Source organism: Salarias fasciatus, chromosome 7 (assembly GCF_902148845.1).
Source record: "Salarias fasciatus chromosome 7, fSalaFa1.1, whole genome shotgun sequence".
NCBI lineage: Eukaryota > Metazoa > Chordata > Actinopteri > Blenniiformes > Blenniidae > Salarias > Salarias fasciatus.
The window spans coordinates 18,795,159-18,813,588 of NC_043751.1; the positions used below are offsets into that span (position 1 = coordinate 18,795,159).

General features: G+C 42.0%; 1 protein-coding gene across 1 annotated transcript in view; it reads left to right on the forward strand.

Annotated features, from left to right (window-relative positions):
* fkbp16 (FKBP prolyl isomerase 16) overlaps positions 1-17,923 on the forward strand; it is a 30,221-nt gene extending 12,298 nt beyond the window's left edge. Inside the window, exons 4-8 of the mRNA XM_030095747.1 lie at positions 12,335-12,552; positions 13,646-13,827; positions 14,083-14,160; positions 16,666-16,803; positions 17,798-17,923. Of these exons, the coding sequence (XP_029951607.1) occupies positions 12,335-12,552; positions 13,646-13,827; positions 14,083-14,160; positions 16,666-16,803; positions 17,798-17,884 (703 nt within the window). The 3' untranslated portion in view covers positions 17,885-17,923. The remainder of the gene's footprint in view (positions 1-12,334; positions 12,553-13,645; positions 13,828-14,082; positions 14,161-16,665; positions 16,804-17,797) is intronic.
* The last annotated feature ends 507 nt before the right edge of the window (positions 17,924-18,430 follow it).

Genomic DNA, 18,430 nt, shown 5'->3' on the forward strand with positions numbered 1-18,430 from the left:
AGCAACTCATCAACCCACTTTATATTTGACTTATTTGTAGCTGCAGCAGAATGGAAACAGGTGGGATGGTGGAGTGGCAAGACGGTACTGACGGTGGCGCGTTGTATACACACACACACACACACACATAAAATCACACACTATGTTATAGGTCTGTAAGGACAGCTGAACATGTTACGAGTATCACACCCTCAAAGGGTAGAAGTACAAATAGCAGGGTGTCTGAGGAGTCAGCGTAGGTGTTGGCTGTCTATAAAGCAGCGCGGCGTCCCTGCCGCGGAGCGACGTGAGCTGATGAGTGCAGCCCGGGAGCGCAGAGGAAGGAGATCTGTGGCAGAGCGACAATTAGTGTGTGCATATGTGTGTGAGAAAGTGCGTGCGTGCGTGCGGAAGCACGAGCATTGGGGTGATGAAGAGGTACCGTCAGTGAGGACGTGGAGCGTGACTCATCGCAGCGAGACGTCACTGTGCCGTCATCAGTCGTCTCTGCAGCAGTGTATCACAGCAAACTCGTGCACTCGCATACTTAGATGCGAGTGTGCATGCACGCACGCGCGCTAAGCAAGCAAGCAAGCAAGCAAGCACACACACGGCTTTCAGAGTGTGCCTCTCAAAGTTAATGACTGGCAGACTTGCGGTGACGTCGTCACTGCAAAATCAGAATCAGATGTGCCGTGTTTGAGCTTAAAGGGATTAACTAAGTCTCATTACAAGGTCTCGTTATAAAGGAGACAGTCTCAGTTGTTTGATAGCGCTGATTGGATTAGTTGCATTGTGGTAATGTGTCGTATCGTCACTCCAGACGACAAAGGGAAACACAAGTGAGCTCATGTAAACCAAGACGTTGCTTTATCTAAAGAAACAAGTCTGCTTGCCAGAGAAATGGGAGCGAAAACAGCCTAAATGTTCCTGATTCCCTTCAGTTTCTAAGCTCTCCATAATGACAGTGACCCATGCCTTCGCCATGCACTTGGCTTAAGTGAAACTAAGCCCCTCTCTTGAAGAAATGTGGTTGTTTTAGGCATGATTAATGCTTCAGGTCTCATACCTCTGCACCGCCGGAGGGAAGCTAAAGAGCTGGCAGACAGACAGGCTGCTCCTTTTTGACAGCCTGACTAATAAGTCAGGAGTTCAGGGTGCTATTGATTCACAGGCTGCTCAGCGAGACAGGGCCGGCTGCTGGCTGAAAGGCAACTGGATCTTTATTGGTTAGTTTACAGACACGGGCTCATTTGAGCAGTCATATTTCTTCTGGACGTCGATACGGCAGGAGGGCGACAGTGAGTGATCAAGATAATGCCTTTGTCTGATGTGAAAACACAGTGCAACCTGAGAAAAGTCAATATGACCACATCATGTATGTACTCATAAAGCCCCCTTCAGATACGTCCAGCTTTAAAGGCGCGAGGCTGCTGTTCCTTTGCATAATATGGGATGCACGTCACCGGATAATCATCCAGGGAGCGTGACAAACTGCGGTCCGTTGGCAATTTGCAAAATGATATTACAGAAATGGTGACATTTTCTTTGTGGGAGTTATCTGCTTTCAGCATATGCATATGTGACAGCTCAGACTTGGAAGGGAAATTAATTTCTGATGAGTATCTCTTTATGACATTTACTCCTCGGACCAGAATGTCACGCACAAAGCGACGAGGAGCATCTGGTCACAAACATTAACGTTCACAAACGCAGCGGGAGGCAAACGGCAACTCTGCCGGGCGATAATTCATGTTTAACGTTGTTTAGTCATTGGACCAAATAACATTTTCTCAACACATTTTCAATTTGTGTGCAGATGGGGTAAAAAAACAAAACAAAGCTGAAATCGGAGAGAAGTTTTGCAGCAGTCATGGTTTCACATGTCCTCTGAAGCAGGCGTGTGACAGTAATGGGAGTCGATGACTCGGACGGTTCAAAGAGCTGTTCGGCTCCTTGGGCAGACTTTATCAAGCTTTGAAGTTCAGAAGTGAAACCAAAACCTGGCCGGTATTTGCTTTATATAATCAGCACGCATAAAAGTCTGAGCAGTGAACGGAGCGGTTTGTCACTGCTTCACATTAAGAGAATCAGCTCAAACTCAAACTCGGCAGGAGAAATTTCCTCTTGACCACGAAGCGGACGCCTCGTCCACTTGTTCATACTGATCGATTATCGACTTAGAGTCAACCCAAGGATGATCTCTTCTGCAGATATCAGCATGACTGATTTCCTGGATAATAACCCCTTGTGGATGATGTCTTTGTAAGACAGATTGCTGTCATAAACCTGAACACACACTGAAAGCCTCGAGCTTTTTTCAGAAGTAATTCGTCTGGATGCTGTCGCCCATTAGAGCCGGGAGCCCTGGGATTTCACAACGTTGCATAAGGTGGAAACCGAAAGTTGTCCCGCTCACCTGTGCGCCAGACAGAAAGGCGCTTGTGTTTAAGTTCTTTGAACTTCTCTTTCTCAGCCTTTCGTTCATGTATCACACAGAGATGAAACCCCCAATTCACACATAATCCAATCACTGCTCCCTCTCTTAGAGAATCGGTTCATTTTGGGATGTAGGAATAAGCTCGCTGTCATATTTTTGACCATGTCTAATGTGAGGGTTTATTCTTGTATCCATTTAATTCCAATCCTTTGCCACGGACAGGATTGGCGTGCATGCTTATTACAGCCGTTCTCTGAGATGATTTATGACATCTCCAAAATGAAAAAAACTATCAGAAAACACAGAACTCAGAGCTCCACACCCTCAGTAATCACGGTAATCCCAGGATTCACTGGCATGTCATACATTTGTGAAAAGCGATTTTCAGGCCTGTCAAAGACACAATAATACCAAAGAACTGAAGATGTTGAAAATTATTTTGGAAAAGTTAGAACATAGAGCCTAACCCTTTTTTTTGACAGGGGTAGGTTCTATGTTGTAATTAATGTCTCTTATTGAGGTGAACTGATCAACCTAATGCCAACTTGAAAAAGTGAAATGTCAGCGTTGGCCCCTGAAGTTGCATTTCTACTTCAGATCTGGATCTTTTCCAGAGAACGTTCTGCTGCTGCGTCCCGAGTCGAAAACAACAACGAGACATAATAAAGTAATGGTGGGAAAGCCAAACATTTAGTGAACATGTAATCAGGATGTTGTCTGAGATGGAAGTGATTACACTTTAACTGTAGCTTCTGTCCATCGGTGCACTTCTCCTCTGTTGATTTTCCTTTTTGTGATCCAGTCTTTGAGTGACATTTAAACACCAGAGTCGAGTTTATTGGAAACAACAGTTGATCAAACCAGATCAAGAAAAAGTGAAGATGTGAAAAGAATGGACTGAATGATTCATTCCATCTGAACACGAATATGAATAAATCAATAAAAGGACGTCATCGGTGAAACTCAGTTTGTATGATTCAGGCCGAAATACAGAAAAGTGGTTTAGTGTGTGTATTCACGTGTGATTAAACACATACACCTCTAAAAAGAACAATGCAGTAGCAGAGAAGGATGTTTTACATTTTTGTCAGTTCAACTGACCCCTTAACCAAAGGTGGAGTGCTGAAATCTAGTAATTCGAACTGTTATGTCACAAGATCGATGTAGCGGGTTTAATCTGTAATTATTAATCTGAGCTGTTACATTACAGGTAAGAGTACAGTCGTCATAAAAACATAAATTTCTCAGGGCTTATGTAAAATGTTGTAGACAATCCTTTCAAGTTCTCAATTAACTTACCTGGCAAAATAAAAGATCAATAAATACACGAAGGAATCGATATGAGTATTATTATATCTGGAGAAAAATAATCATATATGCACAAGTGAATATTTTCATTTTATTTTTTTAAAGAAGCCGGCTGACACATAAAGAACAGTGCGGCTGAAAATCCGATACTCAAGGAAATCAAAACAAGGTCACGACCCTGTCAGTGGCTGGATGGCGTGGAACATGAAACTGCTGAAATTGAGGGACTTTAACCTGAAAACTCAGTCAGCTGATATTGAGTCCGGCAGTAGAGTGACTCATCGAGCTCCGCAGGAGAAAACCTGATAAGAAGCCGCCACTTGCAATCAAGAGAATTGTAGCCGAGACAGCAGCGCCCTGCGAGTGCAGTACTGGTTCATCACTGTATTCCCTCACTGACCGCGTCGACCAAGTCACTAAAAATTTATTCGTTAATTAATTAGTAATTTAGGAGAAAAAAAAATTTTTTATTTCTAATTCCAAGACTGAAATTTCCTCAAGATACCTGCACTCAGCCTTCCCACAGCCGAGAGGGACTGTGTTTGGCGTACTTCCTGTACTTAGAGCTGCTTTATTAAAGTTGTGTAACCAAATGATCCTTTCTCAAACGGCTGGACGCGCACACATCCCGACGATTAAAAATCTGCTCTTTACCCCGCAGGTAGCCCCAGGCTGTGCTGGGACACACTTTAACAGGTCTTAGGAAACGTGCCGTAGGTTATATGGGGAACTTTTGAGGAGCTCAACAGCGAGGATGTAGGTGGAAGATGCTCTTAATCCCTGCCGGCGGAGCCTGATTGGCTCGTCGCTGGAGGAGAAAATAAACAAGCAGCTGAAAGGCCTTCCACTGTCAGCGCAGGTTCTTGATCTCCGACTGTAACTGGAGACTGTTTTGCCTCAAATTAACTAGTATAGCAGCAAGCGAGGGGAAAAAACAGCTGTGACGTCTCGTCTCACCAATGGCGGGATTATAGCTAAGCTCCTTTGCACGGCTGTATTGATGCTGTGTGTCCGTCCAGGAGTCAAAAACAGACGCGGCCGTGAACGACAGCAGCAGCAGACCTGTAAAAGAACTTTAAACAACCTCATAAATCCTCGGATTCTCCATTATCATGCGAGCTGCACACCGCATTTATTACGCTATATTAGTGCACTCAGGTTGTAGCCATAGAAACCAGGATGAGGCACATCGCCGGCCTTTCCATCATTTATGGAGCGTTGTGACGTCAAGGCGGCCGCTGTTTTCCCCTCTGAGGGAGTTTTTCCTTTTATTCAGAAGCAGCGAGGGGTCCGAATGACAGATAACAGCATGAGTCAGCGACGCTATCTTCCACCTTAATGAGGAAGTTTGAAGCCACGACACAGGAATCAAAGTCATCTATAATGAATTCACGCTCGGCTCACAATGCGTCCTTTATCACAGAGCTCATGTAAACACACACACACACAAACAGCTGAATTTTCCTGCCTTAATCTGATTTGCTCACAGTCACATTACTAGAAATATAACAACGTCACAGAAACGTCACATAATTAAACACTGCTGGCCGAGAAACAAAGACTGCCCTCGTTAGTGTGGATTAATGGAGATTAGACATTTGTAGAATACCTGTTGCGGGGATTATTGTCACAGATTTAATTATTTTAGTAGAAAATCTGTGTGAACTATGGAGCACAGTTCACTTGAACCCTTTTATGACTAAGAAAGACAGCCACATTTTTTTCAGTTTCGCGATTTGCAAACTGTCAAAATACAGTAAGTGTAATGAATGAATTCCAGTTCTTCCCTTTCGACAATATTTTCAACATCCCGGATTTATTTATTCCACTGCAGCCATGTGTGATCCCTCCTGCAGCCATCAAACTTTCACACAAATTTTTGTAAATAATCATTTAATTTTTCTGTCAAACCCGTTTTCAAAGGTGTACATGTTTTATTCATCTGTAAAACAATACTTATCTAAGTGTGTGTATGAGTGCGCAGCTCCAGTTCTCTGTGTTTTTGAAATTTTCTGAAAATGGTGGACATCATGCTTCACTTTGTGAAGTATCATTCCATAACCTGTCAGTGGCAGCAGAATAGAAATATCAAAAAATTCTTTAAAAAAACAACCAGTTGACTATTTTGCCCCTCTTGCTGACTTGTCGCTGACTAGTTACTAATTATGCCACTTCCGCAAATGCATTAGTGAAGATAAAAACAACAACAGCTGGATCCACAGTACATGTATGTCTGGAGTGGACTCATGAACCGATCCATCATCTGCTTTTCCAGCTTTATCTGCTTTATTTCGCGTCACTGCGAGCTGGGGCCGGTCCCAGCTGATAAAGGCAGGTACAGCCTGGACGGGCCAGCACTGCATCATGGGTGAGACACATGTCTACCATTAATTTATGGACACGAATTCACCTCAACATGACCTGAATTTAACATAACAAATAATATTGACACAAATCCTGAACCTGTGTGTGGCTAATTAGTGCTGTCAGCGCTGCGACCACAGCAAATGTCTCTTATCTTTAACTCGGCCCACTATTGATCACTTCAGTCCCTCGGCCCTCTCCTGTTGCTGTAGCGCCGCAGAAAACCTCTTTTGGCCTGCAAGTTTATCCATTTTCATCCATTTGGTTCTATTTTGCAGTCATTCATCATTATCAGAATTTCTTTAAAAGCTCTCGTGTTTAAAAAATGGATCAACATCTGGTTAGAATAAAGAATCACAATAGAAATATTTCCTTCAGACTTGATATCTTTTATTTTCATTTCAAGAAACACAATAACACCTAGATAAAACCAATCGAGCTTTCCAAGGTTTATTGATTATTATTGTTTGAAATGTTGATTGTGCTTTTTGTTGGGAAATCCTTTGTATTTTCGGGACCAGTCATGGACAGGAGCTGTAAATCAGACTATAAATGGTACTGCTACATTTCAATCGATAAAAAAAAAAGAAAAAAAAAACTATCAAAGTATCAAAATGAGCTAGAATGGCCTCATATTTAGACCAGATTGAATCAACTCAGAGTCACATAAAGACAGTTTTCAGTTATTATTATTTGAATACAACTCAGTTATCAGAACATGTGTGAGTGTTCTTATGTTTTTTGCATAGTGACGGCCAGCAGGTTAAATGAGGGAGATTCTTCAGGTTTCTTTAAGGCAGAATGAGTAAAAGAGTCGCCGTCTGCCTCTCAGAAACACACCCTGTGTGCTGGACCTTGTGCTTGGCTCAACATGTGTTGAGTGAATCACACCTGAGTGAATGAATGATGAGGAGGAATGAATGATGAGGAAACAGTTGGTGTGCTCTTCATGTTGTATTGCAGAAGCTTCTTTTGCTAAATGTAATTCATTCAGGTCTAAATTTAAATCCTTTTCATCCTATCTTTAGCTGAATATTTTTTTTTTCTCAGTTACACCAAGTGATTCCCACTCCTGAGACAGCAAAAAACAACAAGCGGCTCTTTTGAAGAACTTTTGAAAAGGAGTGGGGCCGAGAAAGAAAATGAGTCTTCCTTCTTCCGTCACAGAAATGTAATTTTCATGACAAATAATCATCATTAGCCACGGACTGCGGTTAAATGACAGTTTGCTGTAACCTCCAACGTGAGGGTGACTACAAACGTACAGTCCTGTGATCTCATTTGAACCTGAGCGGCGGCCTGCAGGACCAGAACCTGGGATGAAGTTACAGCTTCGTGTTTCACTGAGATCTCGGGGAGGATCTCGCCCCGCTGACCAGCCTCCGTTTCCTGCTCGCCCTAATAAGACCCCGGGGGCTCATTGGCTGAGCTCAGCAGCACGCTGGTGCGATGCTAATCGCCAGTGACCCACATGACACCGTAAACCTCACGGATTTGTCAGCGCGCCGCAGTCTCAGATTACACTCCACAGCTCGCTGGCCACGTCGATTTTTGTTTAATGCTCATGATGGCAACAATAGATGTTCAACTCTCAGCTATTCCCATTATTCCTCAGCGTTCAGACAGCGGTCCCCGGCCAGTGCTTTGTGCTAAACTGTTTGTGTGGGCGTTGCTGTCAGCTGCTGAGCCGAGTCACATCCCACCTGTTGAGCCCTGAGCGTCCAGTGTGTTTATTCAGACGAGAGTCTGACTGTTTAATTTACAGAATCTCACATCACTTGGTTTTCATTAGCAGTTTTGTTGTAAGAAATGACTCATTTCTCACAGAAACTTTATTTATTCTGTGAGCTGAATGTGTTTCCTGTTTTCAATGGATAAAGCAGCTATGAAAGTAAAGTATATTCTTTTATTTTATTTTGAATGAAAGAAGATATGAACCTAAGAAGGGAAAATGTAGAATTGTTGAAGTTATTCAACCTTCTGTTTTGCATTTTCTATTATAACAGCAAGCCAATAATAATAATACTTGAAAAATCAACAGGCTGCAATAATGATTCTTAACTTAGATTGTTGTGGCGTAATTGCACCCTATTAGAGTCACAGATTATTATAAATGCATATCTCCAGACTGTAGGAGGAAATAATAGTGTTTATTGGAGAAAATACATACTTGAAAAAGAAAAATATTCAAATTTCCTTAGAAATGCATTCTCAAACCACAGAATCGACCAGAGGATATTCTCAGTGAGACAAGAGTGCTAAACACTGTATTGCTGATATCCGTTACCCTTTGGTGCCCTCTGTGTATTTGGCCATTTCATTCAAGTTCCAGAACGTCAAATATTTATGACAACGCAACACGGATCTTTACTCAGTAACTCAACTTAGTATTTAACCTCTGTGAAAACTGGTGGAAACTGACAGCCAGTGCAGGAATATTCACCTCGGAGCACAGTAAGTACTTCTGCTGTGTCAATATTTTAATGTGATACCATTTTTTTCAATATAAATACTTCAAGGCTTCATACGTCACCACGTTTTCAGAGGGAAACTTTGTGCGGTTTTATCTCAATGTAATTGCTTTATTTAGCAGTTAGTTCATTAATCTAGAATTCAAACCAAAAGCATGTAATCATATCACATCACATCTGAAAAACCAATGTTATTCAGATGTGTCATCATATCATCACCATTCATCATATCATACGAATGACTAATATTAGTGCCAGATAACGAACCACAGCACAAGAACTCCACTTCACCGTACAGGACATTTTATGATGCTCACAGCAAAGTGTCTCCATGAAACTCATCCATCATAAGCACAAAGATTAAGTAAAGTCTTGATTACAAAGAGAGCTTAGCATTTTCCAATTAAGGTGTCAACAATAAACTGTAACAGAAACTTTTGTTGACTCTGAGGGATCAACATCATCTATAAACCCAAGTTTCCTGTTCAGCCATGTCCTGGTAAATAAACTATACAAAATTGCCTGGATGGATTTTTACTGCTGTTAAATATTGGTTCACAAAACAACGCAAAAGTAGCCCTGGGCTTAGGGGTGAGTCCACTGCAGTCAGGTCAGGTGAGAGCGAGCAGCACAGTCTGTGTCTTTTTATTATATGTTACACACTGTTGCAAAATCGGCTGGAAAACGGTGCGATCGTTCCAGATAAGAGTGGAGGAAGGCATGCAAGGACAACAAATAGCTGCAGTGTGCATGCAGGCTGCACGTGCTGAGCTGTGAATCGCTGTCATGGACTCGATACTCGATCATATGGACACATTACTGAGTGTTACTCAAGTAATCACTTATATATATATATATATATATATATATATATATATATATATATATATATATATATATATATATATATACATATAAATTGAATGAACTTTTACTTTTGAAACAGAACCAGGAAGTCTTGGCATTTAGCATTCATTGATGTAATTTGATCAGTATCCATGACTGTAACTGACTCCTCTTGTGACTCTTAAAGTAACTGGATCATCACTGTACTGAACTCTGGATACTCTGTACATGATTAACTCAGCCTGAATCTCTGTGTGACGTTCATACCGCCGCGAAGACGGCGTCTCTCCTCAGTTGATTTTAAATGAATTCTTCAACCCAACAATCTGCAGGAACAAATTATTTGTGTTTTGCATTTGCACATGCCTTGCACATTTCTACTCTTTGAACCTGCATCTGCGTTTTCTGGGCTCAGAATGATAACATCTGAATGATGCTCCCAGATATGAGGTTCAGGTTTCGGAGGCCTCGGCTGGGCCGCAGCGTGTCCTCTGATCCCGGGCGAGGTCTCCAGAGAGGAGAGGTGAAAGGGTAATTTGATCCTACCTGCTGACGCGGCTCCGTCCTAACTGGGGATACGACTAATTCTGTTAGACAAACAAAAAATGTGTCAGTTGACAGAACCAGTTTGAATAAATCATGACCTGACACAACTCCCAGTACTATCACTTTGCAGCAAACAGTGACTGGGTGGGGGTCTGCAGGAAGCTGCACTTCCTTTTGTTGCCTCGCTTTCAGCTCTTTGTTTAGTTGAGCTCATTAAACAGACAGGATCCTTTTAACAGCTAATGCACTTTTTTTTATGTTAGGATCACTAAATTTTATCAATAATGATTATTTTTGCTCTCTTTTTTTCTTTCTTTCTTTTTTTTTTTAGGTCACTAAAATTGGCTACCTCAAAAAAGTCCTTTTGAAAGCTGAATCTGTTTCCCCCTCTCACCTCTGGAATCAGAGCCTCCACTGAGGAACTGATAATGGACCATTGTGAGCCGCGTGCTCGCAGCAGCCTGATGACTGAAAAGCAAATTAACTTTCCCTCTGAGTGACTCTTGAGAATGCTGAAGCCACCGATGGCTCACGGGTTCACGCCAGTATCAAATTTTCGTCTGCTTTCAAGAACCAGAACCAACCGGCATGTGCTGGATGTGAAGTTGAATGTATGCAGACAGCAGCTGGAGAGCCTGAAAACCATGAAAGTCTGTCAAAATGTGACTATTTAAGGATTATTCCTATTTATTTGTTGTCACTTGAATCACCGTGAGCAGAGATCTGATACGTCAAATGGAAGCGCGCTGCTCGGTTCTCATCACTTCAAGACAATCCCCTTCCTTTGTAGTTTCTGATAAAACCCGGCAGGTACATCAATAAGGTCACCGGTAGAAAAATAGAGTGAGACAATTACTGCCTGCGAGAGGTGATGTGGTGGTTTTCTTCCCAGCAGAGCCGTAGAGTGTGATTGATCGCTCCGTCTTTGTCATCTTTTCCGGCCACCTCTCTTTTGTTGTTTGCTAGTCAGTAATGAAGCATATTCCAGCTCCTGGAGAGTGGAGGAGTTCCCACATGGGAAGGTCCCATTTCCCGGTTTACTGCACTCACGTGACAATAACAAACATGCAACATGGGCGCCTCCTGCGTTTTTATTGACGCTTTATTGCTGTTGTCAGAGTCCAGAAATATTACCGACCAGATTGTCTGAATATACAACGCTGGGCTCAAATCAAGTTCGAGAGGTCCAGTTCATTTTCACACTTTCTGCTCAGCTGTTTTACTTCATTTTCTGCTGTTCACACATCTGAAAATCGTCTTAAAGCTTCATCGGATGGATGATAATGGACAGATAACAGACACAAAGCATTGTGTATTTAGTGTTGTAGAAAGCTACAGCAATGAGCAGTCCAGGAACAACATCTGCTTTGTTAAAAGATGTTTTAAAAGGTAGTTATACAGAAAGGGGAGGGGGCCTGAGAGTCCACAGCAGGCGTGCCTCGCAGATCAATCCACACTCCTGATGCACAAAGACAGAAGACAGGTATGGCGAGCCTTGCTCACCTGGGCGTCTCCTTGCATTCTTCGGGGTCATGCCCTCTGCAGCACACAGCTCTAAATATGTAAAATATGCCAACAATGTTGTTCTGGATTTTAATTTAGTTCAAATTTCAACTAAAATGCAAGTGTGGGACTTCCTTCCAACAGCCATGTTGTGTTTTATTTTGAACTTTCTTTTTTTTTTTTTTTTACTCTATCAAGAGTTGGAGAGACAGAAGCACGACACAAATTCTGGATTTGTGTCGTGCTCAGTTTGTGTAGATCTCAATCATTCACCCAGTAGTGTTTCCTAAATGACTTGTCTATAGAAATTTCCACAAACAGCAAAAATAATACATTATCAGGGGAAAACTGCATTTGACAGTAAACATCTGAAACAAAACAACAAAATAAAAATCATTGCCACTTTTAAAGATGGGAAAGTATAAATATGTGTGTTGTTTGCATGGAAATGATTTTTTTTGTAACATTATTTTCTTTTTCAGTGTGTGTGTGTGTGTGTTTTCATCTGCATACCAACGCATCTGTGGTGGAGTTGATGAATAAGTAGATGATAGAAAATTTCCGCATGTCTCTATTTTTCATGTGTGCAACACTTTACACACAATTTCTTGCTGTTTTATATCATTTCAAGCGTTACGTAACTCTAATAATCTCCAATGTCTTTGTCATATGCATGGAAATAGAGTTATTCTTTTCCCAAATAACATGTAAATGGTGAATGAATGAATAAATAGATAAATAAAACTCATACATGTACATGTGTACGTCAAACACTTTTTTGGAATTATTTCAAATGTAATAAATTCTTCTCACAAATTTGAATGTGTACAATGTTGAAAGGCTCAGTATTAATTTGTTTTCCTGTTTGTGTGTGCAGAGATCCGGACATCCCCGCCTGGGCTCCTCTGCTCTACCAGCTGCAGCTGCTGGACGTCAGAGACAAGCCAGACTCATTAAGTCTGTCGATCGCAGACCGCATTCGCATCGGCAATCAGAAACGAGAGCGAGGAAACTTCCATTTCCAGAGGGAGGAGTACTGCATGGCAGCCAGAGCTTACTGCATGGCTCTGGATGTGCTAACCACACGCAGACGAGGTAACCTGCCATCAAAACCTAAATATATTCATGAAAACCGTGTCCCAGTTTGTGTCTGCTCCATGGGGGGGGGGGCTCTTTTAGTCGATAGGAATGGAAATGTGTGGTGGATTTGTAACAATGAGAATAAAGATGCGGCCGAGACCTCAGAACAGCACATTTTCACATCAGGATGACATAACGGTCCAGTGCCGGCCTCCGCTCGGCCTTCTCACTAATCGCGCCGCCGCCATGCAGAGACGCATGTCACCGAGTCCAGAGCCTCAATAAACGTTTTGGCTTAATTCTTTTGCATAACCGAGACTAATCAACTTTCTTATTATTTCCACCTTCTTAATCACTGTAATCATTGAGGTGGCATTGTGGGCCCGAGGGGGGAACGCAGCTGAACAAGTCAGTGAAGAGAGAGACATGAACTGCTTCCTAATGTATCAATGACGGCGGGCCGGCCGTCGAACCCGCTGCGGCACCGGAGAGAGGACTTTATGAGGGCATCCAGATCAAGCAATTAGCGGATGAGGGATGAGGATAATAATGCATGAGAGGCACCGGCATCTTAACTCCGACTGGGTCACTCGGGCCCATCGCGCTGGGTCTGCGGATACGAATAATGACACATGCAGATTAGAAAACACTGTAAACAATTAACCAGTGATTATGTGTAATTCTGCATACACTCGTAGAAACAGTTTAGCGAGGTGAATGGTATCGTCGTTCCATGTGCAAACTATAAAAGATCGACTCCGTTGTGTGTTTACAGCTTCTTCTTTTGCCTCAAACAACAAATTAGCACTTGAAAGATTCCATCTTGGAACCACATCTGCAGACTAATAGACTGAGTTTAATCAGAAAATAGCGTTTAGTATATCAGTTTTGGCGCTTTCTGCGCTGCAAACCTTTATTAACCGTTATGCTCAGAGCCAGCAGTGAAATTCCCTCCTGCTTATTTCTCTGGTCACCGTTTAACTGTTGGACTGTTTGACTGTGATAGTGAAGTCAGTGTGACCAATGGAAAAAAAGAAAGTCTGCTAATTATAAAGTGTGCAGCAGCAGGACAGTGTTTGACGAGCCATGCGTCTCCGTCCGTGCACAGATGGCAGCGACGGCGGCGTGGAGCCAGAGGAGGAGGAGGTGCAGGACGACCGGGTCAAGTGTTTGAACAACCTGGCCACCGCTCAGCTCAAACTGGAGCAGTTCGACGAGGCGCTGCACACCAGCCGGGACGTCCTGAGCCTCGAGCCCGACAACGTCAAGGCCCTGTTCAGGACGGGGAAGGTGAGGGCTCCACGCCGTCGGGCTATTACCCAGAGACGGCGTGCGGCGTCTCATCTGATCTCTATCACGCCGAGTGTGATTACCATGAGGAGAGTTCCTGGAGGGAGAAGGGGAACATGTGTAATGTGGGATTAGATTTAATTATGTTTGAGGGAAAACACAACAGATACACTGCTGCTATCTCATCTCTCTATTTTTGATTTATGGGTTCCCCACCTCTGCTCGCACACTGAGGTGTTTTCTAATCTCCTCCAGCTCCTCTCTGACAGGGGCGAGTACAAAGAGGCGATGGAGGTGCTGAAGAAGGCCTTGAAACTGGAGCCAGCCACCAAGGTGAGATCATGTGGGTGAGCAGCTGCTCCCCTCCCTGCGCTCCCTCCAAATGTGCCTGAAAATCCCTGACACACACACACACACACACACACACACACACACACACACACACACACACACACACACACACACACACACACACACACACACACACACACACTTACTTTACTATATGATGCTCTTATTTAACTCAAATAATATTTTAGTTATGAAACAACATTCAACACATTTATGCAAAGTTTTGTTGTCAGAATATCAAAATGACCCATTTTATTTTATTTTTTTACTCTCAAACTTCTTTATTGGCATCAAACCTATTTTGATTTTCTTTATTGTTAATCAAGAAGTTTGATGTCACGCTAAAATTAGATTCCAGATAAACATGGCACTCAAACTTCATCAGTTCTGCAATGACTGTCTCATAAAGGACAAACAAAAGAACAGCCTCAGCCAAATGTTCTCGTATTCCCCTTTTCAGTTTAGATCATCACAATCAAGACTCGATTTAGATTCCATATATAATGTGAAAAAGGTGACAAGATGAGCAGTGGTGAGTCCTGCAGCCTCATAGTGACAACATCCAGATTCCAAGCAGCTGTGTTTACTGGGGAAAGTTTGCATGTTCTCCCTGCAGGAAGAAAAACACGCCTATTAAAGGTGCTGTAGGCAGAATTCCGCATCTCCGCCATTTTGCTTAGGGTTACCTAAGCAAGATGGCGATTTGACCCATCTAAGATGGCGATTTGAAACCCAGCACAGCCAATCCTGTCCTTTTTTCTCTGACATCACGCCCTTACGCAAGTTAAGCCCCTCCCACAAGAACGTGCGATGAACGCCCCTCAACCAATCACGGTTAGAGCCTCAGGGGCTCTTCTGATTGGTCAAAGATACCTGGAGCTGTCGAGATTCCTTTTCAGCTCAGAACAGAGACAGATGGAAACGCTGCGCCCTCGCAATAGTGCAATTATGCTACACTCCGAAAGGATTATCAATGGATACTCGAACATTTAATCCAAAGAAAACACAGAAAAATTAGCAATGACTAGCAAAATCCTGCCTACAGCACCTTTAAGGTTTTGAATCAAGATTTTACTCACACTCTCCCACATTTTAAAACTTGAAGTATATTGGAATTTCCAAAGAAAATGTTTTGTTTTTATCTAAATAAAACATCAATATACAAATGAAAGTCTTGAGTTTCGACAGGAATTACTAATCTTATCAAAGTTTCAACTTCTTCTCACATGAGCCTGAATAGATGACGTTAGTTTCCCAGTAAAAGGCTTTTTTCTTGTTGTTTTCTTGTTTTGAGGAATTGACCGAATCCTGCACAAAGGTTCTGGTGAAACACACATCTGTCTGTCTCCAGATGTGACCACGCTGCTCTGAGTCTTTCTGGCAAACTCTGCAAACTAAAAATAAGCCACATAAGTCAAATAATGTCACTCCGAGGACACGTCCTCTGAAAGTAGTAAAGTCAGAGTGAAAATGGGCTTTAGTCATACTTTCTGGCGTTGGAACAGACACTGCACCCTGTAATTAAGATAACCATGCTCAACGTCACGACAAATGAAACATAATAAATACCCCGATTCCTGGGGTTCGATGCGGGTGGGATCTGAATGAGAAAGTGGAGGCAAAACATTTCAATCAGCTGTTTACAACCCAGTGCAGCCGGTGACTCATCGACATGACCCAAAGGGCGCGCTGCCACTGTCACAAATAGGTCTGGTCTGGAGGAGACGCAGTGAAAATATCTGCTGCTTTGGTAATTACAGCCTTGTCTCGCTGCAGGATGAAATACTCTGGGGAGAACTGATTTAGCTGCTCTCTGAGAAAATGATTGTACTGAGGTTGTAGCTGATCAGAGAGGGGAAAAAATAAACATATGTATAAGGAATGAAAGGCAAGGGAAATGTATTCATAGAGCGCCGTTCAGACACAACGCTTTAAAGCAAAAGCAAATAAGAATCATATGAAATACATTAAAACCGTTCACATTCTCTCTCACACCAAGCTGTTTTCCATCTAGAACTTCCTGCTTCTTCCCGCTCGTCTGACTTCTGCCACCCTCTGCTCCCAATGTGTTTAACCCGTTCTGGGAATCTGGATTCCTTCTGCTTCATATTCTTTGAATCACACACATTTTACTGCAAGGCTTCCTCATTTGACCCTGATCCGTGCACTTTCTGTTCCTTTTCATATGCAGTATCCCGCTCACATGTTTTGAAACTGCTTTCCAAAGAAGTCTTAAGTGGAGCAACGTCGAAAACCAGAAAGGAAGCATGGATTGCTTCTTTTTTCTATATTTAGTGTGTGTGTGAATGTGTATGTGTGTGTGTGTGTGTGCACACAGTCAGCTGGTATCAAGAGGTATTGACTTTGCCTTTCAGCTCTCTGCTCCCACCTTCTGGACATTATCAGAATTGCAGCTCCTCTGTTGAAAGCAGTGGTTGAAGTTATCTGTTCAGCAGGATGTTTTGATTTTATTTCTCTTTCCTTCAGGCCATTCACGCTGAGTTATCTAAACTGGTGAGGAGGCAGTCGGGGGGTAAAGACACTCAGGAGTGGAAAATCAAACCGGCCGAGATGCTCGGAGACAACATCACACCTTTCCTGATTCCATCCAAGAAGAAGCCATCAGTGAGGAGTTTCTTATTTTCCCTTATCAAGCTTTAAGCAGGCAAGCCAAGAAAGTGCAACTGTGCACTAACAAATTATTGTAATATCTAATTTATGTGTTGAGACAGGATCAATCAAAAGTGTTTGGAGCCCTCTTAATCCACATTTTCAAAAGATGGGGGGAAAGAAAAACATTTTCTCTAAATCCTTCTGCACACTTAATACCTATAAACTAATTACAGGTAATACAAATATAACTGTGAGGAGAAATATATTCTCACAAGAATGTTTTTCATCATAAAATAGTTATCTGGATGCATTTATTAATCCTTGAATATAAACATGACCATCTGAAACACTTTAGAGATAACTTTAAACAGTTTTAAACTGAGAACCAGTTTTGAATGAACTCGTGAATTTTGGTTTCACAATTCAAAAACTATTCTATTTCAGTTCGGTTCTGAATTTCAGAAGAACTAAATTGTGTGAAGATCAGTGATTTGATCAGTGGATTCTCAAATGTTACATGGATTACCATGAATCAATGAACCTGATGACACCTCAACACCTGAAGAAACCTAACTGTCTCCCAATGTTTGGTCTGATCGCTTCATAAACGCTAAACTAGATGCTGCTTAATAAGGCCTGATTAGAAAAAGACTCAAGCTGCTCTGTGGAACAGCGCCGCCTAAAAAAACACCCAAATTTAAGAGATTTTAATAAAGTGAGTTTAACAGTCATTCATGTGAATCACGTCTCTATAGACAACAGGTAAAAATGTTCCCAATCAATCCGATTCAAATAAAAACATGAGTATAATCCTACTATGAGAGTTTATTTTTTTCACAGTGAAATGAGATGATTTTCCTAAAGAATGACTGGTCTGGAGATTTAAATGATTCCTTGAACACTTCTGGTTCTAATGTTTGAAGTAGTGAGGATTTTTTTGAGTTAAAAGAAACCCCCTGAAATGTCCAGCGTGAGCGTTAACAAGGCTGTCTGTTATTTCTTTTAGGGAATTTCCTGGAAGTTCATCCTGGGAGCTCTGGTTGTGGCTTTGGGCAGCTTAGTGACGTCTGTGATTCTGACGGCAAGAAACTGAAATCTGCTTCAAGAAGCATCCAGAAAATCATCAAGCGCAGAAGCAGAACTTGGACTTGGTTTTTGTCTGAGCTTGTGTCAGCTTCACATCGTAGAAAATTCTCTCTGGAAGGTGAACGTGAGGATCTATTATTTATGACCAATTTCACAGAACTTCATTTTTCCAGCTGACTATGGTTCGTTTGGAAAAAGATTAAATTCCCCTGGGGTCTAGAAACCAAAATTTCCTCTATGAAATGTTGAAAAAATATTCTTTTAATACACGTGTTAAACATTCACAGCTAAAATCTGTGCAACATTTATTCTGATAATACTTTAAAAAGGCACAGTTCAGTTTACGTATTGATCGCAGCTCCAGTAAGTCGTTATACAACTGAAATAATTGCTCACACTGATGTGGAAATGAAAGAGGAAAGTATGTAGTTTTCTTTGCTTTTGAAGAAACAGGCTTGTTTTGAAACACTCACACCTCATAAAATGCAAATGCAATGGACGAGCCATCTCTCCCATCATAATGTACAATACCCATAACAGATTTGAACATTTC